Source organism: Dermochelys coriacea, chromosome 11 (genome assembly GCF_009764565.3).
Source record: "Dermochelys coriacea isolate rDerCor1 chromosome 11, rDerCor1.pri.v4, whole genome shotgun sequence".
Classification (NCBI taxonomy): domain Eukaryota; kingdom Metazoa; phylum Chordata; order Testudines; family Dermochelyidae; genus Dermochelys; species Dermochelys coriacea.
In genome coordinates, this window is record NC_050078.2 from 238,236 (window position 1) to 265,364 (window position 27,129).

At 47.8% G+C, this 27,129-nt stretch overlaps 1 protein-coding gene across 1 annotated transcript in view; it reads right to left on the reverse strand.

The window, feature by feature from the left end:
- Window positions 1–25,650, reverse strand: part of LOC119863454 (unconventional myosin-X-like) — a 257,129-nt gene extending 231,479 nt beyond the window's left edge. The window contains exon 1 of the mRNA XM_038421961.2: window positions 25,435–25,650. Within this exon, the coding sequence (XP_038277889.1) occupies window positions 25,435–25,455 (21 nt within the window). The 5' untranslated portion in view covers window positions 25,456–25,650. The remainder of the gene's footprint in view (window positions 1–25,434) is intronic.
- Between the last annotated feature and the right edge of the window lie 1,479 nt (window positions 25,651–27,129).

The following is a 27,129-nucleotide window of genomic DNA, read 5'->3' on the forward strand; positions in this document are numbered from 1 at the left end:
TCGCGACTCCCAGTTTGAGAACCCCTGTTCTATGGATTATGCGATGCAGGAAGTCAGATTTAGATCATCATGATCCCTTCCACCCTTAAAAAAAAAAAAAAAACCAAAACACTCAGGGTGTTTCTCTTCCCCTGACTTCTCTGTTGTGTGGAGAATGGTCTCTACTATGGTTACTGTAAAGTGTAGCCGAACTAGGCATCTGAAAGCTGTTATCTATCTAAAGAGAACTTTGTGGGTTCCTGGCCACAGTACAACCTCTGCAATAAGCCATCCTCTTCTCCTGGCCTCAACTGGCTTTGTGGTTACAAACCATGCACCAAAAATTGAGCCAGAGAGGTCCACGTGATCCACACAAACCCAGAATCAGATTTCAACAAATGCAGTTTTCAGCAGATTAATCCAGCTGGTCATGAATAAGTGATAGGACAGATATACACAGAACTTAGCTAATGGAAGTGAGAGCAGGGGCTCAGGACACCCCAGGCCCTTGTTGGAAGGCAGGTGACCCGATCAGCCTAGGAAGAGCAGGGAGAGGAGGGAATTGAAAACAGCTTTCAGAAAGTGAGTCACATGACAGCTCCTTACATTATTGATGAACTGATGTGGAATAACCGAGCCGAGCCTCCTCCTCATGGTCCTGCTCATGCCTCAGTTCAACTCTCAGCTCCTCCTATACAGACTCCATTCCCACATTACTCTGGACCTGGTTTCTCAAACTTCATTGCACTTTGACCCCCTTCTGACAACCAAAATTACTTCACGACCCCAAGAGGGGGACCAAAGCCTGAGCCTGCCCAAGCCCCACTGCCCTGGGTGTGGGGCCAAAGCCCGAGCCCCACCGCTCTGGGTAGGGGGGGCCAAAGCTGAAGCTCAAGGGCTTCAGCCTCACGCAGAGGCCTGCAATCTGAGCCCCACTGCCCTCGGGATTTGGTTTCGGCCCTGGGCAGTGGGGCTCGGGCTTCAACCCAGGGACAAGCAAGTTTAAGCCAGTCCTGGCGACCACACTCAAAGGGGGTCACAACCCACTGTTTGAGAACCGCTGCTCTGGACCTTTAGCACACCATGCCCTATGGATGGTAGAGCCTCTCTCTTCCCCTCATCAAACCCCTCCATTTCCTCAGCCCTCACTTCTTTCAGCTGCTCCCAACTTTGGTCCTAGCTACTCCCTTCCTCAGGGGTCATAGCAGTGGGAGAGCTAGACAAGAGACACCAACTTCACAATACACCCCAGAGTGGACCCAAAGCATACTCAAGTCAATGCAGAGATTCCCATTGCCTTCAATCAAGCTCTAACCATTAGGTCAGTGGCTCTCAACCTTTCCAGACTATTGTACCCCTTTCAGGAGTCTGATCTGTCTTGTACACCCCAAGTTTCACCTCACTTAAAAACAACTTGCTTACAAAAAAACAAACATACAAAAAAGTGTCACAGCACACTATTACTGAAAAATTCCTTACATTCTCATTTTTACCATAGAATTATAAAATAAATCTATTGGAATATAAATATTGTACTTACATACAAGTGTATAGTATATAGAGCAGTATAAACAAGTCATTGTCTGTATGAAATTTTAGTTTGTACTGACTTAGCTAGTGTTTTTTTATGTAGCCTGTTATAAAACTAGGCAAATATCTAGATGAGTTGATGTGCCCCCTGGAAGACCTTTGTGTACCCCCAAGGGGTATGCATCCTCCTGGTGAGAACCACTGCATTAGGCCCCTGATGTGAGGAGAGCACTGTAACATGCTGACCAATATTTTCTCATTATTTCCTTGTACTCCCCCATCTGACTGCATCCATCTGTTCTCTAGTCTTAGACTTTCAGCTCTTTGGGGCAGGGGCCATCTTTTCTTGTTACGTTTGTGCAGCATCAAGCACAGGGGGGTCCTGGGCCATGACTAGGGCTCCTAGGCACGACAGGAATAAGAATGAATACAATATGCATTCCTCATAACTCACGCTCTGCTGAAAGCAGTTCTGCCCTTGTGGGGTTGGTTTCCCCTCCTCCCCTGTGCTCATGCTCTGCAGACATCTCCCCTTAGGTCAGCAGTCTGATTCAAATTACATTCCTTGGGGCTTCCTTCCACGGCAGCTGCAGGTGGAGGCACAAGGGCTGGGCAACAGGCACATTTTTTAGTTGAAAAATAAAATCAAACTTTTGTAGATTCCTTTCCAGCCTACCAAAAACGCTTGAGAAATTAAATAATTGTGGTGAACAGCAACTGCTCACCATGCTGTGAAAAGAAGCAAGTTTTTTTACACTGAAGAGCAGCACAGCATAGGAGAAAGGGGTCTGGCTTGAGAAGCTACCTGTAGGCCAGCTTGTGGGAGATGCCCCTTTCTCAGTAGTTTTGTTATTCTATCCAAAAGACCCATCAAGTTGGCTTGGCAAGATTTATTGTTATTATTTAAACAGCCCGGGCTGTACACATGGCGCTTCAAAGGAGTAAACAAACAATGCAGTCTGCGCCAAAGAGCTTGCAATGTATGCGCAGATACAGCACAAGAGGTGACCGCAGACAATGGGGGCTGGGAGAAAGAACAAGCTCACTCAGCAAGTTAAAGAAGTATGGGCTGGATGAATGGACGATAAGATGATCTAGCCAGCTTTCTATCCGTCGAGCTCAACGGGTAGTGATCAATGGCTCCAGGTCTAGTTGGCAGCCAATATCAAGTGGAGTGCCCCAAGAGTCGGTGCTCAGGCCGATTTTGTTCAATATCTTCATTAATGATCTGGAGGATGGCGTGGACTGCATCCTCAGCAAGTTTGCAGATGACACTAAACTGGGAGGAGAACTAGATACACTGGAGGGTAGGCACAGGATAAAGAGGGACCTAAACAAATTAGAGGATTGGGCCAAAGGAAATCTGATGAGGTTCAACAAGGACAAGTGCAGAGTCTTGCACTTAGGAAGGAAGCATTCCATGCACCGCTACAGACTAGGGACCGAATGGCTAGGCAGCAGTTCTGCAGAAAAGGACCGAGGGGTTACAGGGGATGACAAGCTGGATACGAGTCAACAGTGTGCCCTTGTTGCCAAGAAGGCCAATGGCATTTTGGGATGTATAAGTAGGGACATTGCCAGCAGATTGAGGGACGTGATCGTTCCCCTCTATTCGACATCGGTGAGGCCTCATCTGGAGTAATGTGTCCAGTTTTGGGCCCCACACTACAAGAAGGATGTGGAAAAAGTGGAAAATGTCCAACAGAGGGCAACAAAAATGATTAGGGGGCTGGAACACATGACTTAGGAGGAGAGGCTGAGGGAACTGGGATTGTTTAGTCTGCGGAAGAGAAGAATAAGGGGGGATTTGATAGCTGCTTTCAACTACCTGAAAGGGGGTTCCAAAGAGGATGGATCTAGACTGTTCTCAGTGGTAGCAGATGACAGAACAAGGAGTAATGGTCTCAAGTTGCAGTGGGGGAGGTTTAGGTTGGATATTAGGAAAAACTTTTTCACTAGGAGGGTGGTGAAGCACTGCAATGGGTTACCTAGGGAGGTGGTGGAATCTCCTTCCTTTGAAGTTTTTAAGGTCAGGCTTGACAAAGCCCTGGCTGGGGTGATTTAGTTGGGGATTAGTCCTGCTTTGAGCAGGGGGTTGGACTAGATGACCTCCTGAGGTCCCTTCCAATCCTGATATTCTATAATTCTATGACTGGTTTAAGCACCTAGATGATTTGTTTGTGCCTGAGGAACTAGTATTTTATTATTGTAAATGTGTGGCTGGGACTGAGGTGACTGGCAGAAGGAAGAAAAGAGGAGTAGGTCAGAAGAGCACAAGGAGGGATAGGCAAAGGAAGGGGGAGAAAGAGGATGAAAGCAAAAACAGCAGGACAAATGCAGGTAACCTATGAGACAAGGCAGACACACAAGGCAAATGGGCTAATCTAGCGACAAGCAGGAGCACCGGAAGCTCCCTAGAAGTGTGAGGAGGCCACCAGCCCATGAACCATGCTCACCCTCACTCCACCCCTTCTTCCAACGCTCCATTCCCGTCTTGCCTCTTCCCCAACGGCCTTTCCTCACTCCACCTCTTCCCTGAGGCCCCTCCCCCCACCCCATCACTCATCCTTAAGAGGTAAAAAGGGAGAGGGCATAGTCCTCCCACTTTTAAAAGTGATGGAGCCATGGCCTCCTGGTCTGGCGCCCTGGTGACAAGGCTAGCCAAGTGATAGGAGAGTCAGTCAGTTGGCAGCCCTGAGTTGTAAACAAGATTGGTGACGCTAATCCATGGCATAGAGGCAATTAAGTATGTATAGTAGAGTCCACGATGTCCCAGCAACTTCACTGAGAAGTCACATTACGGAGGGTTTGTGAATTTCTAACTCCCCAATGGGATGAGTGTTTTGCCATTTATGGTCAGAGTTACTTATGCCAGGTCCCTTTGCTCTTCACTTCACCCCCACATCTGTTCTATTCCTCACGCTACCTGGCTCCCCACCCACATGGCACTCCTCTCCCCATTCTCTGCACGTACAATGCTGCCACCTGGTTCCCTTCTCCCTTTTGCGAATGGCTTTGGTCCTTGAGGGGAGCTTATGTTTCCTCCCATGTCCCAAAGCTACTAATGCGAGCAACTCTGCTGGCTCCTCACCATTGCTTCCAGTTGCTTTTACAGGCATCCACACTTTTCATGCCATTAAGAACTGGGAGCCCCCAGAGGCAGCTGGGGACAAGAAGGAGGAGGAGACAGGAGTATGACCTGCCAGCAATCTGCAAACCATTAGCAAATGCTCTATAGACCCTAATTTGGGATCAGCTGTTCCAGGAACTTGTAATGCTCACTAGCAAGAGCAATTCCATTCTTTTACTAAAGACAGACATTACCCCTACGGGGCTGTAATTGCTAGGAACTCTCTTCTTTTCAGGCTTGAAGATACGTACCATATTCAGGGCTCAGTTTCAGTCAGTATGTCTGACGTACAAGCACCTCTTTCATGCTGCTGCTGCTGCCTGCTTATTCTCCAGGATCTAAGCTTTAATTTTAAAAACAAAAAAGTGATTCTCTGCCTGTTATGGTTGCTGAGATTCACTTGGCTCACATTTTTGAGACTAACCAATACAGCGACATCTCCCTGCCGGATCAGCAGGTAGTGATCAATCTATCAGGGATCGATTTATTGTGTCACATCTAGACGCGATAAATCGATCCCCGAATCAACAGCTGTACTCCACCTCGGCAGGAGGAATAAGCGGAGTCAACGGAGGAGCCACCACGGTCGACTCACAGCCATGAGGATGGCCAGGTAAGTCGAACTAAGATACTTCTACTTCAGATACATGAATAGCTGAAAAGTTTGTGGATGACACTAAGCTGTGGGGAGATATGCTGGAGGGTAGGGATAGGGTCCAAAGTGTCCTAGACAAATTGAAGGATTGGGCCAAAAAGAAATCTGATGAGGTTCAACAACAACAAGAATCCCCTGCACCACTACAGGCTGGGGACCGACCGGCTAAGCAGCAGTTCTGCAGAAGAGAACCTGGGGATTACAATGGATGAGAAGCTGGATACGAGTCAGCAGTGTGGTGCCCTTATTGCCAAGAAGGATAACGGCATATTGGGCTGTATAAGTAGGAGCATTGTCAGCAGATCGACGGAAGTGATTATTCCCCTCTATTCAGCACTGGTGAGGCCACATCTGGAGTATTGCATCCAGTTTTAGAACCCCCACTATGAAAGGGATGTGGACAAACTGGACAGAGTCCAGCAGAGGGCAATGAAAATGATTAGGGGGCTGGGGCACATGACTTACGAGGAGAGGTTGAGGGAACTGGGATTGTTTAGTCTGCAAAAAAGAGTGAGGGGGGATTTGATTGCAGCCTTCAACTACCTGAAGGGGGGGTTCCAAAGAGGATGGATCTGGACTGTTCTCAGTGGTAGCAGATGACAGAACAAGGAGTAATGGTCTCAAGTTGCAGTGGGGGCGGTTTAGGTTGGATATTAGGAAAAACTTTTCACTAGGAGGGTGGTGAAACACTGGAATGTGTTACCTAGGGAGATAGTGGAATCTCCTTCCTTTGAAGTTTTTAAGGTCAGGCTTGACAAAGCCCTGGCTGGGGTGATTTAGTTGGTGTTGGTCCTGCTTTGAGCAGGGGGTTGGACTAGATGACCTCCTGAGGTCTCTTCCAACCCAACCTTCTATGATTCTAAGATCTGCTCAGTCTACTGTGGCCCACTGTTGTGGCGGCTTGGGAGATACTGCCACTTCTTCCTAGCCCCCAATCAAAAAGGAGCCAAATCCAAGGAAGCTAATGGATTCCAGCAATGCACTTGAGATTCCTAAAGTGGAGACATGCTCAAGAAGCCCAGTGAGACACATGAGCCTTCCCAAGGGGAAGCCTATTACAGCAGACCCCACTCTTCTGGCGCATGACTTCTGATGGCACTGTGAATTAGACGTTGGGTAAGTAATGTAGCCACTTTATCACGGCAGCATCATACGGAGCCAGCAAGCGCATCCATCCGTCCACCGAGACAATACAGGAGGGCAGTCCATAACCAGATGGTACTGTGTTTGTTCTTGAGCTCCCAAGCAGCAGGACAGGGAGCCCAAGAAGCCCCAACAGAAAAGATGTGTTAAACTGCCCAAAGCACAGCACATATTGTTGTAATAAAGAAGGATCATTAAGAACATAAGAACAACAATACTGGGTCAGACCAAAGGTCCATCTAGCCCAGTATCCTGTCTTCCGACAGTGGCCAATGGCAGGTGGGTGCCCCAGAGGGAATGAACAGAACAGGGAATCGAGTGATCCATTCCTTGTCGCCCATTCCCAGCTTCTGGCAAACAGAGGCTAGGGACAACATCCCTGCTCATCCTGGCTAATAGCCATTGATGGACTTGTCGTCCATGAACTTACTTAGTTCTTTTTTGAACCCTGTTATAGTCTTGGCCTTCACAACATTCTCTGGCAAGGAGTTCCACAGGTTGACTGTGTGTTGTGTAAAAAAAAAAAAATACTTCCTTTTGTTTGTTTTAAACCTGCTGCCTAATTGGTTTGTGAAGCTTTCCGGGGGAACCCCATGTTGTGAGGTACCTCGCTACCACCTCCCCTTAGCATGAGGAAATCTTGTCAGCGCCTCCTATGCAGGCCCCACTGTCTTTCCACAAGTTAACAACAGCCACTTTCTAATCCTCAAGCCCTCTGAGCATCCCCCTAGGGCGTCCAGCCTCTGGTCCACTAGACACTCAGTATTCACAGATTCACGGCTTCCAAAAAAAATTACACTCTAACTTACCCGTTCCACCTCACATCACCACTCCGCGTAACCCACACAATTAGATTTGTTGGTCCTGCCTCAGCACGGGGCTTGACTTGACTTCTCGAGGTCCCTTCTAGCCATACCTTTCTATGATTCATTTCTATGTTTATAGTGAAATTAGGTACAAGTTTATGTAACAAAGCATAGAGATTCAAGTAACAGCAAGTAGAAATGTTGGAAACAAATGGTTACATATAAAACAAAGTCATAACATGCATTCTACAGCCTAGACTTAATTAAAATCATATTCTCCTGTCTTGTGGAATATCGCTCACCCAGACCCTTGCAGTATTTTCGGCCAGGCTAGTTGTGACCCTCCTTTCATAAGGCAACCATGCTGTTAGCTTGCCTCCTTGGTGAAAAATCCCAGGTGTTCCTTTCCCCCAAGATATATGAATCCCATCCTTCGTTTTCATTCATAATCAGGACATCCCCTGCTGTTTAGTTTCTTCCTGTAGCTTTTCTCTCTTGTAAATTTTGCAAACTTTTGACTGGCTTTGTAAGGCCTCCACTGTGAGACAAACAATATAAAATACACACACGGCCAGATAAGCATCTGTTATCTCCTGCCTAAAGGGAAATGTTTGAGGTGTCTCACCTCCTGGTGACCTGTCTTAACTCCAAGACCTTAAGAATACCATTTTCAGTATAGAAACTCCTTAAATATTATCCGTACATACATTTTGCAATTATGACAACGATCAGTGGCTCTCACTAGAGACTTCACATGCCACACTTTTGAAAGGGGGAGAACTATTATGTATACATCTGTCAACGTTCCTTCCCCACTCTGAACTCTAGGGTACAGATGTGGGGACCTGCATGAAAGACCCCCTAAACTTATTCTTACCAACTTAGGTTAAAAACTTCCCCAAGGTACAAACTTTGCCTTGTCCTTGAACCCTATGCTGCCACCACCAAGAGTGTTAAACAAAGAAGAGGGAAAGAGCCCACTTGGAGACGTCTTCCCCCAAAATTTCCCCCTGAGCCCTACATCCCCTTTCCTGGGGAAGGCTTGATAAAAATCCTCACCAATTTGTACAGGTGAACACAGACCCAAACCTTTGGATCTTAAGAACAATGAAAAATCAATCAGGTTCTTAAAAGAACTTTTATTAAAGAAAAGGTAAAAGAATCACCTCTATAAAATCAGGATGGTAAATACCTTACAGGGTAATCAGATTCAAAACATAGAGAATCCCTCTAGGCAAAACCTTAAGTTACAAAAAAGACAAGAACAGGAATATACATTCCATTCAGCACAACTTATTTTACCAGCCATTCAACAAAAGGAAATCTAACGCATTTCTAGCTAGATCATCATAGAATATCGGGGTTGAAAGGGACCTCAGGAGGTCATCTAGTCCAACCCCCTGCTCAAAGCAGGATAAATCCCCAACTAAATCATCCCAGCCAGGGCTTTGTCAAGCTTGACCGTAAAAATTTCAAAGGAAGGAGATTCCACCACCTCCCTAGGTAACCCATTGCAGTGCTTCACCACCCTCCTAGTGAAAAAGTTTTTCCTAATATCCTACCTAAACCACCCCCACTGCAACCTGAGACCATTACTCCTTGTTCTGTCATCTGCTACCACTGAGAACAGTCTAGATCCATCCTCTTTGAAACCCCCTTTCAGGCAGTTGAAAGCAGCTATCAAATCCCACCTCACTCTTCTCTTCCGCAGACTAAATAATCCCAGTTCCCTCAGCCTCTCCTCCTAAGTCATGTGTTCCAGCCCCCGAATCATTTTTGTTGCCCTCTGCTGGACTCTTTCCAATTTTTCCACATCCTTCTTGTAGTTTGGGGCCCAAAACTGGACACAGTACTCCAGATGAGTCGAATGGAAGGGAACGATCACGTCCCTCGATCAGCTGGCAATGCCCCTACTTATATATCCCAAAATGCCACTGGCCTTCTTGGCAACAAGAGCACACTGTTGACTCATATCCAGCTTCTCGTCCACTGTAACCCCTAGGTCCTTTTCTGCAGAACTGCTGCCTAGCCATTGGTCCCTAGTCTGTAGCGGTGCATGGGATTCTTCCGTCCTAAGTGCAGGACTCTGCACTTGTCCTTGTTGAACCTCATCAGATTTCTTTTGGCCCAATCCTCTAATTTGTCTAGGGCCCTCTGTATCCTATCCCTACCCTCCAGCGTATCTACCTTACTAACTTAAGGAGTTATGAAGCTGCATTCCTGATCTGTTCCCGGCAAAGCATCACACAGACAGACAGATCCTTTGTTCCCCCACTCCCGATTTGAAAGTATCTTGTCTCCTCATTGGTCATTTTGGTCAGGTGACAGCGAGGTTATCTTAGCTTCTTAACCCTCTCCAGGTGAAAGGGTTTTGCCTCTGGCCAGGAGGGATTTTATAGCACTGTATACAGAAAGGCGGTTACCCTTCCCTTTATTTTTATGACAATATCTGTATGAGATATGATAATATATTTGTATATATTATTATGTATATCATGTATATATCTGATCCGGGAGATCCCTGTAAAAACCTGTTTACCTCTGCCTGTTGGCACCAACAGGTCCCTGGTAACACAGTTCATGCCCAAATAAATTTGTTAGTTTCTAAGGTGCCAGAACTACTCCTCGTTCTTTTTACAGTTCATACTGTTGTTCTGAGCAGCATATGAGAGCTGATCTGGAGAGACTGGGGACGCAGATATGAGTTGTCTATCTGCCAAGAAATGCACATCGATCCAAAATATAGTCCCACACCACCTGTTGCTGCTGTTCCTTACAAGGGTGATCTCTGGCATTCTGAGAGGTTCAGCTATTTCAGAAAATGGGGTGTCTTGACTTTAACCAGCTTTTTTTATATGGCTTTGAGATGAAATTGTGAAGTAAACTGTCTGACAGGGTGGCTGTGCACAGTAATGCAGCCAGGGACCTCCCATCATGTGAGGCAGAGTGAAACATAGGCAGATACATTACGCCTGCATTTGACGTAATAATTGGGCCTAGAGATTTACCCTAACTGTGAGGTCGGCTGTAAGTGGCATGTAAAAGTACATAAGATGTCCCAATAACCAATCAAGGGACCTGGTAACAGTTTTCAAATCTGTAAAGCGCTGTAATAAAGAAGACAGGGATTAATTGTCCTCCATGTCGACTGAAGGTGGGACAGAAAGTAATGGGCTTGATCTGCAGCAAGGGAGATTTAGGTTAGATATTGGGGGAGTGGGCAAATGTAACTAAAGGGTAATTAAGCTCTGGAATAGGCTTCCAGGGGAGGTTATGGAATCCCCATCATCAAACCCCTGGCAGGGATGGTCTAGGTTTACCTGGTCCTGCCATACCACAGGGGGCTGGAATTGATGATCTGTCAAGGTGCCTTCCAGCCTGATATTTCTAGGAAAAAGTAGGTCAAGGTATTTTCAATACCGAATGTTATAAACAGATGCAAGAAAACCAGAAAGAGAGACTGAATTAGTCCAAGCAGAAAAGGCCTACTGATATGGTTCAAGGACTTTGTTGAGGTTGGACTTCATAAATAAGAAAACATGGGAATGAAGTTGCCAAGTTTGGCTTTATGGAAGAGGATTAAATTGGTGAACAAAATAATGAGATGAACTATATCGCCCACTTCCCTCACCTTTTTGGGGTCCTTAAAAGGAGACTGAAAAAAATTCATGAAATCTCAGCTCAACACATCTCAACTTGATTCATCTCATCCCATCCCAGCACATCCTATCTTGCCCCAATTCTGCTCTCTCATCTTCCCCAAGTTGAAGACAGAAGGAGCAGACCAGATCGAAAGGTTTTCTTCCCAAGAGGAAGGCTATCAGGTTTTGCTCTTGTTTAAGTAACTTTGTTTTTCCATTTGAAAGTCATGAAAGTCTTTATACCACCATGACATCCAGTAGTCCGCCCATCAGTGGGGATACCCAATTATCAGCATCACAGAAGCAAGTGAGTCTGAGGTCTCTTCCCTTTTTTGTGTATTACTTTCTGTCCAATTATTTTTCCTCCTCTCTCTCAACATTTCATCAATCCTGAAACCATCTGTTCTACATTCACCAGCACAGTGAGATGAGACAGCCTATCCAAACCTACCCTGTCTGAGGAGACAGGACACAAATTAGATGACATCCCTGAGTGGAATGCAAGCCAGGGTCCAAGCAAGAGGTGGTCCCACCAGCCCAAAGCATCCATTCACGCCTGACCAGCCACCCAATGTTCCAAAAACATCAACAAAAGCCATATTACCCCTCACCTGTTCTATCCTGTCTCTCCTCCATCTTATGTCTGTCTGTCTAAACAGGAGACATGAATACCCTTCATGCATCAGCACAGAATAAAATTAATCTTCTCCTTTTCATCAAAGAAAGGTTATTGTTGAAAAGAAGAGTGATATGTCTCCAAAAGGAGAGACGCTTTAATAGGTTTTAATTAAGTTTGATTTGCATAATTACTCAATTTCAGTTTCATGTAAATGCTTGAGGGATATGATAGAGATCTATAAAATCATGACTGCTGTGGAGAAAATGAATAAAGAAATGATGTTTACTCCATCATATAACACAAGAACCACGGGTCAACCAATGCAATTAATGGGCAGCAGATTTAATACATACAAAAGGAAGTACTTCTTCACACACTGCACTATCAACCTGTGGAACTTGTTGCCAGGAGATGCTGTGAAGGTCAAAACTATAACTGGGTTCAAAAAAAAGAACTAGATAGGTTCATGGGGGACAGGTCCATCAGCGTCTATCAGCCAAGATGGTCAGGGATGCAACCCCATGCTCTGAGTGCCCCACGCCTCTGACTGCCAGAAGCTGGGAGTGAACAACAGGGGATGGATCACTTGATGATTGCCTGTTCTGCTTATTCCCTCTGAAGCACCTGGCATTGGCCACTGTCGGAAGACAGGATACAGAGCTACATGGACCATTGGTCTGACCCAGTATGGCCATTCTTATGTTCTTGTTTTGATTTCTTGTTCTTTGTGTTTGATCAAGAAACTTCCAACTTAAGACTTAATGCATTTAGGTGTTTGCCAAGAAACTGAGTAAACCAGAGTCTCATTAGGAAAAAACCCAAACCTTTGTATCACAGTTTTAATGCTGGACAATGAAAGAGTTTAACATCTTAACTCTTTTGGCCCTTGTGATCAATACCACACTGACTATCCTCTGGATATGACACTGAAGGGGGTTGTGTGTGGTCTCTGCTGAAAGCTAAGAACTAGCTGATTGCCATGGTTATTGCAAGATGTTTGTAAGGGAAACACTTTTAGAGCTGTGTGATACGCAGGATATTGTGTTCCAGATCTGTTGGGAGTGAAGCCTAGCACCTGAGGCAGGGAAGTCAGAGCTGATCCAATCAACAGGAGAACAATGAGCATCACTGGAGACAGCCTGTGTCTACTGTAAGGAGTAGACACAGGCTGGAGATTTACAAAAGACAAACAAACCGCAGGAGAGTTCTCAGAAGAGGGGTCCATGGGCCAAGAGACAATAGCTTCTGATTGTATAAGAGAAGAAGAAATGGCCCGAGTGGTTCCACATTACAGAAGAGTGACTCCATCAGTGGACGTTGTCTCATCAAGGGTGGATCCCAGCTCTCTGAACTGGACAAGCACTGCAAGAACTAACCAGTGGGTGAGAAATACCTTATTAGTCAGGAAAGGAACTTATTAAGTCTAGCACAGGGGTTCTCAAACTTCATTCCCCTTCTGACAACAAAAATTACTACATGACCCCAGAAGGGGAGACTGAAGTCTGAGCCCACCTGAGCCCCACTGCCCTGGGTGGGGGGGCCAAAGACCAAGCCCAAGGGCTTCAACCCCAGGCAGGGGGTCTGTAACCTAAGATCCACTGCAATGAGCTGAAGCCCTCGGGCTTCGACCCCAGGAAGTCTAAACCAGCCCTGGCAATCCCATTAAAATGGGGTCACAACCCACTTTGGGGTCCCAACCCACAGTTTGAGAACCACTGGTCTAGGACATAGATTGTGTTTTATGCTTTTCTTTTAACTAATCTTATGTTTCCAAATCCTTTTACTAGCTTTTATTTGGATCTTTATCTCAAGCTCTGTTAAATAAACTTAAATTTGGTTTTACTTTAAACCTGCCTAAACGTCTTGTACTAAGGAGTGTGTGTTTGAGGTGAAACCAGTGAACTGGGCTGCACTATTTCTACAGAGGCAGCAGATTGATGTACACTGCAGGTGTCCAGAAGACAAGGGACTGGGCACTCAGGTGTAACAAAATGGGGTGGGTAAATTGCTAGGCTGCAGAGGGAAAGAGCAGGGCTCACAGCAGAGCAAATGTGTTGTCAGTAGTCAGTGGCTGGGGACAGTTTCCCATGGGGGGCACAGGCAGGACTCCCTCACACTGCAAGCAGGTGGTAGTAATTTACGCCAGACACCTCAGATAATCCCAAAAGCGTCACAGAAAGCCAAGCCCAAGGAAACCAGAGAGCGTGCATGGTCATATTGTGAATATCTATTCTGCACAAATCTGCTGTGAGCAGCACCTCAAGCACCACCCCCTTCCTTTTCCCACCCTGACCCCACACAAGCATCTTTCCAAGTCCAGTTCTTCTCCGTGATTTTCAGTTTTCTACTCAAGCCATACAACTGCAGAGGAACAGAAGAACTGCCATACTGGATCAGATCAAGATCCATCCATTCCAGTGTCCCATCTCTGACAGTGGCCAGTGCCCAATGCTTCAGACAAAGGTGCAAGAACCTTGCAGTAGCAGATTTGAGATAATCTGCCCCTTGCACTAGGTCTCAGCCTGGTTTCTAACAATTAGAGATTGTCTGAAGCCCCGAAACATTGAGAGGTACTATCCCTTCCAAAATTTGTCATCAATTAAAACAGTTTTGTTATCCATATAAAAGTCTAATCCCCTTTTCAGTCTTGCTAAGTTCCTGACATCAATGACTTCCCATGGCAATGAGTTCAACACTAATTACCCATTGTGTAAAAAACACATTTCTTTTCATCAGTTTTGAATTTCCCACCTTTTAATTTCATTGAACATCCCCTTGTTCTTGTGCTATGAAGACAGGGAGTACAGAAGCTCCGAATCCACCACCTCTAAACCTCTTCCTTATTTTATAGGCTTGGATCCCCTCTTACTGGTTTCCTTTCTAAGGTAACATTCCCAGTATTTTCAATCTCTCTTCATATAAGAGTTCTTCCAAGAACACTGAAAGGTGACTTGATTACAATGTATAAATACTTCCAGAAGTAGAAAATACCAGGAACTAAAGGTCTCTTTAAACTAGCGGAGAAAAGCAGAACAAAAACCAATGGCTGGAAGCTGAAGCCAGATAAAAATCTGCATCTTATTTCTAAGTCGCATTTAACAGGTTATAGTGATTAACGAGTGCACAAACACCACAGGGAAGTGGTGGATTCTCCATCTCTTGATATCTTCAGATCAGGAAATCAAGATTTGAGGCCCTTCTGGAAGATGTATGGGCTGGATGAATGGATTATAAAGTGGATAGAAAGCTGGCTAGATCGTCGAGTTCAATGGGTAGTGATCAATGGCTCCATGTCTACTTCGCAGCCGGTATCAAGGAGTGCCCCAAAGGTCGGTCCTGAGGCCAGTTTTGTTCAATATCTTCATTAATGATCTGGAGAATGGCTTGGATTGCACCCTCAGTAAGTTTGCAGATTACACTAAACTGGGAGGAGTGGTAGATACACTGGAGGGTAGGGATAGGATACAGGGGGACCTAGACAAATTGGAGGATTGGGCCAAAAGAAATCTGAAGAGGTTCAACAAGGACAAGTGCAGAATCTTGCACTTAGGATGGAAGAATCCCATGCACAGCTACAGACTAGGGACCAAGTTGCTAGGCAGCAGTTCTGCAGAAAAGGACCGAGAGGTTACAGGGGATGACAAGCTGGATATGAGTCAACAGTGTGCCCTTGTTGCCAAGAAGGCTAACGGCATTATGGGATATATAAGTAGGAGCATTGCCAGCAGATCGAGGGACATGATCATTCCCCTCTATTTGGCATTGGTGAGGCCTCATCTGGAGTACTGTGTCCAGTTTTGGGCCCCACACTACAAGAAGGATGTGGAAAAATTGGAAAGAGTCCAGCAGAGGGCAACAAAAATTATTAGGGGACTGGAACACATGATTCATAAGGAGAGGCTGAGGGAACTGGGATTGTTTAGTCTGCAGAAGAAAGGAATGAGATGGGATTTGATAGCTGCTTTCAACTGCCTGAAAGGGGGTTCCAAAGAGGATGGATCTAGACTGTTCTCAGTGGTAGCAGATGACAGAACAAGGAGTAATGGTCTCAAGTTGCAGTGGGGGAGGTTTAGGTTAGATATTAGGAAAAACCTTTTTCACTAGGAGGGTGGTGAAGCACTGCAATGGGTTACCTAGGGAGGTGGTGGAATCTGCTTCCTTAGAGGTTTTTAAGGTCAGGCTTGACAAAGCCTTGGCTGGGATGATTTAGTGGGGGATTTGTCCTGCTTTGAGTAGGGGGTTGGACTAGATGACCTCCTGAGGTCCCTTCCAACCCTGATATTCTATGATTCTATGCTTTAGTCAAGCACAAGTTATTAAGAACATAAGAACGGCCAGACTGGGTCAGACCAAGGGGTCCATCCAGCCCAGTATCATGTCTACCCACAGCGACCAATGCCAGGTGCCCCAGAGGGAGTGAACTTAACGGGTAACGACCTAGTGATTTCTCTCCTGCCATCCATCTCTATCCTCTGACAAACAGAGGCTAGCAACACCATTCCTTACCCATCCTGGCTAATAGCCATTAATGGATTTAACCTCCATGAATTTATCCAGTTCTCTTTTAAACCCTGTTCTAGTACTAGCCTTTACAACCTCCTCAAGGAAGGAGTTTCACAGGTTGATTGTGTGTTGAGTGAAGAACTTCCTTTTATTGGTTTTAAACCTGCTACCCATTAATTTCATTTGGTGGCTCCTAGTTCTTATATTATGGGAACAAGTAAATAACTTTTCCTTATTCACTTTCTCCACACCACTCATGATTTTATATACCTCTATCAGATCCCCCTTAGTCTCCTCTTTTCCAAGATGAAAAGTCCTAGCCTCTTTAATCTCTCCTCATATGGGACCCGTTCCAAATCCTGGACCCGTTCCAAACCTACAGCTATTGTACTTGATTCTGGCTTAACTGGGTGAAACTGAATGGCCTGTGCTATACAGGAGGTCAGAGCAGATTATCCAATAGTCCCTTCCGGCCTTAAGCTCTATGAATCTAATTCTGCAATACCCTGTTTGAAACGGGGTGAGCAGCACTGCTCACATTATCCAGATGAGGCCACACCACTGACTTATAGGTGGTATTATATTTTCCATATTATTCTCCTTCCTATTCATTAAGCATCCTAATATCTTGTTTGCTTCTTGACTGCAGGTTGAATCTTACAGGTTAGAACCTTGTAAGATATACAAGTAGTTCAATTTTTAGCCTCCAGTGTGTGTTACTTTCCTCCACAGGTGCATCCAATGTTACAAAGGAAATGCACTTCCTGCAATATTGTATTAGATCATTTACTGAATAATATGCAATTGTGGAATGAAAGACCACACAGATGCACAAGAAGGCAGAGGGACATTTAAATCTGAACTTCCTGTTTTACAAGATTAAAGTTGTAACCTTAATATTACATTTAAATAAATAGTTAAATTTTCTTTAAAATAAAAGGAGACAAAGAAAAACCACAGTGCCCCATTGGCAATCAGCAAGTAAATAATAAGAGAGGTGATAAGCAAAGCCTGAACTGTAAGAAGTGGTTTGGTGAGAGATGAAATGGCAGCTGCAGACCGACCCACAAGAGAGATGTGTGTTCCTCATGTGTTTTCCTTGGAGGGCTTCCGTCCAAGAACTGAGCAGACCCAACCTACAGCTAAGCTTATAAGATCTGACAAGGTCACAGCTAATGGGAGCATGGCTGCAGACTGAAGCCCTGGGAAGAGAGTTGACAGGAATAGGAATCGAATCAGTGTAAGAGCCTTCTGCTCTGCAGCCCCTGCTGTCAGTAACAAGGCTCCCTGTCTTACCTGAAATGAGATGGAGAGTCACTCCCTTCTTCCCTTGCTGTGTGTCCCAGCTTCTCCCTACTTCTGTTGTGGTTTATCACCGAAGAGCATTTTGGGGAGATTCATATAAACTGTAAGATTCTACACAGTAGAGATTTGGCTTGAAATACACATGCTTGCCCCAGTAATGCAGAGATCACCAAGGTCATTAATTGCATTAATTTGTATTAGAAGATGTGAGTAAAACCAAACCCACAACTTTCAAGTTGGGCATACAGAGTCCACTAGGTAACCATATCTCACCATTACCTTTCCTCTTCCCCAATTCCATATATTTATTACTCTCTGGTTAGACTCTAAGCTCTGTGAGGCAACGACTGTCTCTTGCTATGCGTTTGTGCAACACCCACCACAATGGGGCTGTGATCCCAATTACGGCCTCCGGGTGCTACGGCAATATAAACAACAGTATTTGCCTCCATCCCATTGCACACTCTGCCACCAACACTGCCTGAACTAGGGACAGAAGTGTAGGATGCTTTAGGATAATGGCTACCTTGCAAGTAGGACCAGTACCTTCACCACCAAGAGCTGCAGAACTGTGTTTTAAGCAGCAATACTCCTGTCTCCATCTGACATGTAGCCAACTGGTTGAATGTAAAGACATGTTCACTAGCTTGTAACTACAGGACCCCTCCATGGATGCTGGGCTGCTGTCTGCAGAGGGTGCTTCTGGGAACAGTTCTAGGACCTGGGAAAGTGTGGCTCAGAATAGATCAAATTGTTCCCTATGAACTAGAGCAATATTGTAGTAGATTACAATATGGGAGATCTTTTGGGAGATCTGAGGATTCCCTGCCACACCACACCTCCTCCTCCACACAACAGCCCCCCTATTCCTATAGCAGGAAGATGCAGAATCTCCGAGTCGCTTCTCCTTCCAAGGCATTTCCTAGCCCAGCAGCTGTTAACACGTGGGTGCTCTGTTCACTATTATCTGGAGCAACAGGATGTCACATGAGGTCAATGTCAACGAAGTCAGAGTTATCTAACCGTTCCCTTTTCTCACCCAGAGAAGAACCAATCACAGCAGATAAGGTGCAGTGGATCCCTCCTGTGCCTCTGGCCACCATCCATCTCTCATGGATTCTACCTCACCCGAATGGGGGGTGAGGGGCCAAGACAGCCGAAGGAGAATTTCTAATCGAATATGTCCAACCAATGTTCAAGTCACTCCTTTAATTACCAAGGTGTCTCCCTGCAATAGCAGGTGTTGGATTCAATGACATAGGAGGTCCCTTCCAGTCCTACATAGAAAGGAACCAGCATTAACCAGGCCCACTGAATTAAGTGGCACAGTGAGCCAGCAAATTTATCACTATCATCCCAGTGGGATGCACAGTTCCTCCTTCTACAAATAGAATCAGCTGAATGCTGGGGGGGGGGGGGGGGGAAAAGGCTTTTAGTCTGTGATAAGTCCTCTGCTGGAATCAGCTTGTGAGAGCCATTTGCCTGCCACCTGTTCGAAACTCTCAGTCTGCTCAAATAATTTGCGAACCAGAGGAGGCTGGACTCATCAGATAAGTTGGTCATCGTGACTTGCTTGGCCCATTATTCTATGCTCATGCAGCTTCAGTACAGCCTCCTATGAGGGCAAATAAAGCCAAGACTCTTTTCCAAGCCTACATGCACACCCAGTGACAACTATTCCTTTCATCACTAACACTGTGGCAGGTACTAGTCCAAAGGGAACAGGCAGGGGGCGACTGAGGTCACAGGCTTTGGAACACAAGGAGCTCCCAGGCTGGAAACATGAACAGCACAGACCTTCCCAGAAGTTCAGTACTTGCATGTAAGACTCCAGAAGAAGAAAAGGGTGAGGGGTGTTTGTTTTGTAAGCAATTTCTGCTGCATTCTCCCAAAATTCAGTTCCTATTACCCCTCCTTCGGGTCCCAAGGAACCAGAGCACCAGCCATCACTCACCATAGCAGGGAGGCCAGGACAGCTGCAGCTCTCATTCCCCTGGCACCCAGGGAAAAGCAGCACAAACCAATGAAACACAGTTTTAAACTGGCAGAGACTTTTCCCCCTTGGGAATCTTACAAAGCTGTTTGGAGGATTTATTTGAAAATAGCAGCAAAAAAAGCTTTGCATTTTACATTAAGGGGAAAAGGAGAGATGCGTAGCCCCAAAACGTTGGCACTTCCCAGCCTGCCAGCGGCCACATGAATACAAAGGGCTTGTCTACATGGGGACACTCCAGAAAGTTAAGATAAATCCACTAAAGGTGTGACATTAACACGCCTAAGGTAAAGTACATTAAACCCCTGTGTGGGTTTAACCTACGCTCTCATTCAGAAATAAAACCTGGCTCTTGTGCAGCATTCTTCATCAGCAGCTCTCCAAGTGCCTTATACAGGGAGTCAGTGTCATTGTCCTTATTTTATATATGGGGAAACTAAGGCACTGGGAGGTTAAAGTGACTTACCTAAGCTCATCCAGCTGGCCAGTGGCAGAGCTGGGAACAGTATCCAGGTCCCAGCATCTCAGGCCAAAGTTCTAGCCATGATGAAACACGGCCTTAGTGCACTGTAGTTTAATCCTCCTTCCAGTAAGCTACAGCCATGTGACTTCTGAATGGAAGCGTCCACACAAGTGTTTAATGCAATTTAAGTTCACATCTTTAATTTATTCGTCTTAACTTTCCTGAGAGTTCCTGTGCAGAAAAGCCCTAAGAGGAACATGTCAGTGACTGCAACAGATGCTGCTTGTCAGTACAGATTGATCCTGGGACTAACCCAGCAGCCATCGCCTGACTGCAAAGAACAGAAGAGGGAAGCGTCTCCTTTAACCCCAGCCCTGACATTCCTGCTCCTCAAGGGGAGTCAGAGAGCGAGTCACATCCTCTGGGTCTCACCCACATCCTGCCCACATGCCAGACACGCAGAGAAAGCAGAGTCCATCACTCTCCCTGCAGTGCTGGTCAGCATGAGCCCCTCCCCCTCGCCGTCTGGGCATGAAGCACACTGCACCAACCATGCAGGAAGGCAACCAAGTGAAGACACCATTTCAGCTCCTCTCTGTAGCCACATGATGCTGCTGATGTAGAGATCCTAAACCTTGCATCTGGCTGACCTGTGCTTGGCACACGACTGAGGAAGGAGGCAAAGGCAACCATGCACCACTTCTCTGCTCTCCTGACCCCCCAGAAACCACTGGGGGTGATTTGGCCCTTGCTCTAAATTAAAGTAGCCTCCAGGTAGCTCTACTTTACAACTATCTGCAGTAGGCCTCCAAAGGGCCATCCCAGGAGCCAGTGATCACAGAGCGCACTGTAGTCTGTCCACCCCCCTACCATGGCTCTCTGTCCCAGTAAGAGGCATGGTGAAGAGTTGGTCACACTATCTCTACGCCACCCAAAAAGAAAAGGAGTACTTGTGGCACCTTAGAGACTAACACATTTATTTGAGCATAAGCTTTCGTAAGCTACTTTATGCCACCCAGTGGTTTCTCACCATCAAGCAATTCCCAGCTAGCCAGCTAGATCTACTCCACCTAAGGCTGCTTTGCACCACTGGGGCAGCAGGAAACCACCTTATCATGGTGGAGGCCCTAGCCCATAATCTTTGGTATCAGTTTACAAAGGATCCAGTTGATTCTTCCTATCCGGAATGCTGCATTGCCCTGTGCTTATCACATGGCGTTTACCCTGAGTGCCTTGGAGACCAGCAAGGACACCAGACTAAGTTATCAATGTGAGAGGTGACCTACCCCATACCTCCTCAGATCAACAGAGCCCTGTGGACACAAAACTCATATCCACATCTGATCTGTGATCCACAAACATGGTCCATGGATATAAAGTGGAGATCCCCAGATTTGCAGGGCTCTAGGTATAAATCTTTTATCCACATCTGATCTGCAAACATGGTCCATGGATACCTGCATCCGTGGATATCCATAGCCGCATCCTCAGATATCCGCAGCTATAAAGTGGATACCTGAGCTCCAGTTGTTCTGGTCTGTGGGGAAAGGTAAAAGCCACATTCAGACACACAGACCATGTTTCCGGTGAGTACAGGTCAGAGTCTGGCCTTGTCTAAGAGAGGAGCTTGCCCCCGTTCACCTTGTCTCCACTTGGATCTGTCAACCCCACGATTCCCTGCACGTGCAAGGGGGAAGCTGTAGCATAGCCAAGGCTCAGGCATTTGGGCTTGGGGACATGGTTGTACATGTACACAGCAAATGGCTTTGTCTACTTGGGGTCGCATACATGCCTAGACAGGCCAGGTTAGGCAGATACTGACTGGCTGGGTCCTGCTGGGAGGTGAAGAGCTGAGAGAGAGACACATTTAGAGGATGCTGGGATTCCGCTTCAACCTCCCAATTAGCCTCTTCCCTAGTCAGTGTGTCAAGCTCCTCAGTGGCTGGTTCTGCTGTTGAGAGGGTATTAATTTCCCAGCAGCCGAGGGGGCGGAAAAGAGGCTTTGATCAAGGGGCCCCCACCACAGATAGTGAGTTCCATCTAATTAGATGCAGACACCACAGGCTCCCAGTACCATTAGGTTAATCAGCTAATGGATGCAGCAGCCCCTGGCCATGTGCTCTGCAGAGAGACCCTGGGGGCAGAGGCCTCCACCGGGAATCTGTGAAAACATCTGTTCTGATAAAGACAGCGGAAGTGGGAGACGGGACAGGACTAAGCCCCTTAACTCAGCTGCTACATCTAACCACTGTCAACAGATAACTCCCTCAAGTCTGCCAGGACCAATGGTTCCTGCTTTACTTAGTGCAAGGGACACAGCAGGCAGACACATGGCACATGGCCTGGAAACCAATGCAGGGTGGGAAACTTCCAGCATGAATCAAGGAGAACTGAAGATCAGCTCAGTCAGAGGCAGAGACCCCCAGCAGGAGGCTCACGGAATTCAGCTCTAGACCCCTTCACTAGATGGAGGCTGCCGTGCCCAAGCAATGCAGACACCTGGTGCCATCTCCAGTGATTAGGAAGGGGAGGGAGCCACTTGCAAACACACAACATCCTTCACCAAGGGAAGTCCTAAGTCTAGGCTCAAAATGCAGATTCACTGGCCAAAAGGGGAGAGAAAGAGAAAAAAAAAAACTTAGGGAGCGTCTAGGTCTCTAGGGTGCCAGTCACTACAGTAGCTAGGCACCCTTACACCCAGGCCTCAATTTCCTTTTGGAAAATGGGGGAACCTTGCTTTGCAGAGCCTGCCATGCTCATTAGAGGGTCGCAAAGCATTTGAGAGGCCCAATGAAGAGAGCTGTGACAAAGGAGTAAAGAACTGGTGGGTCTGTCTAGTGGATGTAGGTGTGATAATGCAGGAGTCTGAGCCATCTGCTGGCACGAAGGTGACAGGGCAACAGCACTGCGGAGAGACAGAGGAAGCACAGACAGGCTCCACTGTGCTGCACACTCCCACACAGTGTCAAAACTCAGCTTCAGACCTGCACCACGTGCAGACAGCAGAGCTGCAACATGAACATACAGGGCCGAACAGAGGCAGGAGGAAGCCCTGGGCTTCCAGAGCTCCCTTAGGGGGAGTAAACAGACACGCTAGCAGTCCCTGGGTACCCACAGCTCTGACACAGTGAATCCCTTCTCCCCTCTCTCCCAAAGAGCTCCTTCACCCTGAACTATGAGAACTACATGCATTTGGAGCTCATTCTCTCTCAGCAATTCCCCCAGCACCTACTGCTGCTTACTAGACGGTCACCTGAGGGGAAAGACCCAAGCGGCCCCTCCCACCCACAAACAAAACCCAAATCCCTTCACTTCCCCTGTCAGCATCTGCGCATTCAAAATTAAAAGTGAGATCCCAGATCCACACAGCAAGCGCACCTACACTGTGGGTTATTCCTTCAAACAAGGGGCAGGGCACAGAGATAGGGTGGGGGAAGGAGTAGCAGGCACCATGAGCTGCTCCATGCTGGGGTCTGAACCACAACCCCCAGAATCCCCCATTAAGTGTGGGGAACAGTTACCTGCCATGGTGCTAACGTTACAAACACACACTTTGCGACTCTGGACTGCTCTGCCAGGGCACAGGGCATGGAGAGTCAGATACACTGGGCCAGACCATCAAGCCCATGTCCTGCATCCAGCAGCAACTGACACGGGATGCTTCAGAGGAAGGCAAGACTCCCACAATGCATCGGGCCAAATGTTCCATGTTTCCCATTGGGTGACTTCTCCCTAGATCCTGGGGGGCTTAGCTGACATTCTAAGGCAGGAGGTCTGACTCCCCATCTCGACAGCAAACAGCACGATCGGCAATCGCAGTATCAACAGGCACGTAGCGCTCACCCCACTCTCACCCTCCCGGTACCCCCCACATCCTCCACAGCTCCTAACATCACCGTGGGCTCTGACCCTTTTCCCTCAGTGAAGGATCTATGCTGGGCAGCTGCTCCAGTGCCGCACACTTTGCAGAGTGGATGCACATTGCACTAGACACACAAGGACTGTTGGAAGATACCCACACTACACTGTTCAGCCCAGCAGTCATGGCAGGCCACTGAGCATACTCAAGTGATGCCAGAGGGGTGGCAGTGTTACTGAGATCTGTCAAAATTGTGACTAGAGCCTCCACTAGTTGGTCTTTTAGACAGTGAACACAGAAACAGTCAGACCAATGGTCCGTCCAGCCCAGCAGCCTTTCTTCCAACAGCAGCTGGTGCCAGGTGCTCCAAAGGGAACGAACAGAACAGGGCAGTTTATCAAGTGATCCATCCCCTGTCATCCAGTCACAGCACCTGGCAGTCAGAGGCTAAGGACACTCAGAGCATGGGATTGCATCCCTGATCATCTTAGCCAATAGCCAGTGATGGACCTAACCTCCATGAACTTACCTAGTTCTTTTTTGAACCCTGTTATAGTTTTCACCTTCATAACATCCCCTGGCAAAGAGTTCCACAAGCTGTCTATGAGACTGTGAAGAAATAGGGTACTTGTGGCACCTTAGAGACTTACAAATTTATTAGAGCATAAGCTTTTGTGAGCTACAGCTCACTTCATCGGAATGCATCCGATGAAGTGAGCTGTAGCTCACGAAAGCTTATGCTCTAATAAATTTGTTAGTCTCTAAGGTGCCACAAGTACTCCTTTTCTTTTTGCGAATACAGACTAACACAGCTGCTACTCTGAAACCTGCGAAGAAATACTTCCTTTTGTTTTAAACCTGCTGCCTGTTAATTTCATTGGGTGACCCCTAGTTCTTGTGTTATGTGAAGGGGTAAATAACACTTCTCTATTCCCCTTCTCCACACCAGCCATGATTTTATAGACCTCCATCATATAGCTCCAGGGCTCAGTGGCCCTTTGGGCAGAAGCCGTGCTTTCCCCCATGGCTCCCCAGCAGTCTGCTGGCACTGCCACACTGCAAACCATGAGGCTGTTAGCCTTATTGATGACCATGATCAGACCCCTGAACTGACACACTCAGTAAGGTATTTTCCCAGCTCCAAAGAGATTCCAGTAAAAGGATTCCCATCACCAGAACACAACTCTGGCCAGCTATACAGCAAATCTCCGGCCTGGCTCCACATCCGGCGAAAGCTGAGCGTTGCCTCTGGTTAGTTCTGCATTTACTGGCCCTGAGTTTGCAAGACCTCTTGGTTCTCGTTCTGGGATAGTGCAAACAGGAGGCTGTCATATCCCACTGGAGTCTGGACCCGGACCTTCCCCTTCCCCTTCCCTCCCGCCACCAACACACTCACACACGCGCTTTGCGGGAAGTGTTAGGCTGGTTTTTGCAGCCTCCCCTCAGCTGTGGAATCCGCCCAGCCCCTAGCCGGTTCTGATGCCCTTCTCCAAGCCTTTCCCAACGCTGCACAATGCAACAGAGCCGGGGCTGAGGGGAGTTTGCTTCGGCTCCCGCAGGGCGCTGCTGCATCCAGATGCTGTAGGAGGACAGGAAAGGCTGGAACCGGTTATTCAGGGCTGCGGCTGCAGCAAGAACTCGGCGATCTGGGCAAGCCCTGGCAGCTCAGAGGGAAGCGAGGGAGCTCAACCTCAGGCCCCGGGGGTGGTTTTTCTTCCCCCGTTGGGGGAGGTCGCTGTGGGGCCAAGTTTTCCCGCACCCCGTAAGCATGGCCCCGCTGCCCCCCTCTGAAACTTGGCGCTTCCTACCTCTCGGAAGAAGTTTTCCATTTGCAGCTCTCTCGCCTGGTCCCCCGAGCCGGGTCTGTGTCCGGGCACAGCCCAGGTGGCAGGAAAGGCTGCAAGCCCGCGGGGCCAGCCACGAGCAGCTGATGTCTGCAGCTCGCGGCTCGCGGCGGGCGGGCAGCGGTGGGTTGCGCAGCGCGGGGCCGGTGGGGCGGGGCCGGGCCGTGGGTTGCGCACGGAAGCGACCCCAGCCCACGCGCGCCAGGACTGAGCAGCCCGCGGGACCCGCACTCAGCAGCCCCCGGCTGGCTCCGCCCCGCGCCGCCTCATTGGAGCCGAGCGCGGCGGGCGGCACCTCGCTGCCGAGAGCAGCGCCGGGCACCTAGGCCCCCTGGTCCCCGCCCCACCAGCGAGCCGGAGCTCGGCCCGGCCCCCAGTCCCCTAGGCTCTGTCTGCGGGCTCCGCAGGGCGCAGACACGGGAGCTGGGCCTGGCCCCGTTTCCCAGCGCTGGGCTCGAGCGGCACAGAACCGGGGGTCCTGGGAGCCGAGCCCCAAAGCTGGGCAAAGCCCCGGCGTGATGGCACAGGGCCCAGGGGGCCTGAGCTGCATGAGCCGGGGCAGCGCAGGGGAACTTGGAAACGTTGGGCCATCGAGTGCCACGCCCAGCCGGCAGGACAGGACAGTGGCTCGTCCCCGTCCCCCCCCCTTCGGCAGAGGTGCAGGGAACACGTCCTGGTGGCAAATGAAAAGGAGGACTCGTGGCACCTTAGAGACTTAACAAATTTATTTGAGCATAAGCTTTCTTGAGCTACAGCTCACTTCATCGGATGGATTTCCACCAAATGCATCCGATGAAGTGAGCTGTAGCTCACGAAAGCTTATGCCCAAATAAATCTGTTAGTCTCTAAGGGGCCACACGTCCTCCTTTTCTTTTTGCGAATACAGACTAACACGGCTGCTACTCTGAAACCTGTCATGGAGGCAAATGAGTGATTGTAAGCACTGGAACTACAGGTGCTGCCACACCCCCTGGCTTGAAGTGGTTGCCATTATATACAGAGTTCACAGTTTGGTTCAGGGGCTCTCACCGCCCCCCCTTACAAATTGTTCCAGCACCAGTGTGAATGATGGGTGCACCTTAGGGGGGAGAATGCTGCACTGGAGAGGTCTGGAAACACAGAGACACACCTACACACGCACACACAGTGCCCCTTAGACTGCAAGCTCTGCAGGGAAGGTACTGTCTTGCTCTCTCTGCCTGGGCAGCACTCAGGATAATGGGGCCCACTCCTGTTCCATGCCTCTGGGCACTATCCCACCATCAACACCCAATACTAATTCAGCCTGTGCAGACACAAACATATGGACAAACACACAGATGCATTGGCACTTGATATGCACTCTTCCTACACACCACACACAACTCCTGCACAGAGCTGGGTGCCAAAGATTTCTAGTTTAAGATTCACAGAGATTTTGTTTCACTATATTTACTCATTTAAATTAGGCTTTAAGAATTGATAAATGGCTTTAGTGAAATAACAACCTTTTGGGGCCAATAAAGGAACTGGAGAAGGAGAGAAGAATGGGATGGGGGAGCTGAGTGAGAGAAAGATAGTGATAATGCAGACAAGGATGCTCATATACTACTCCTGTCTTGTTTCTTCCATTACTTTCCTGTCCACACCTGTATCCTACTGCTCAGCGATAAACACCAT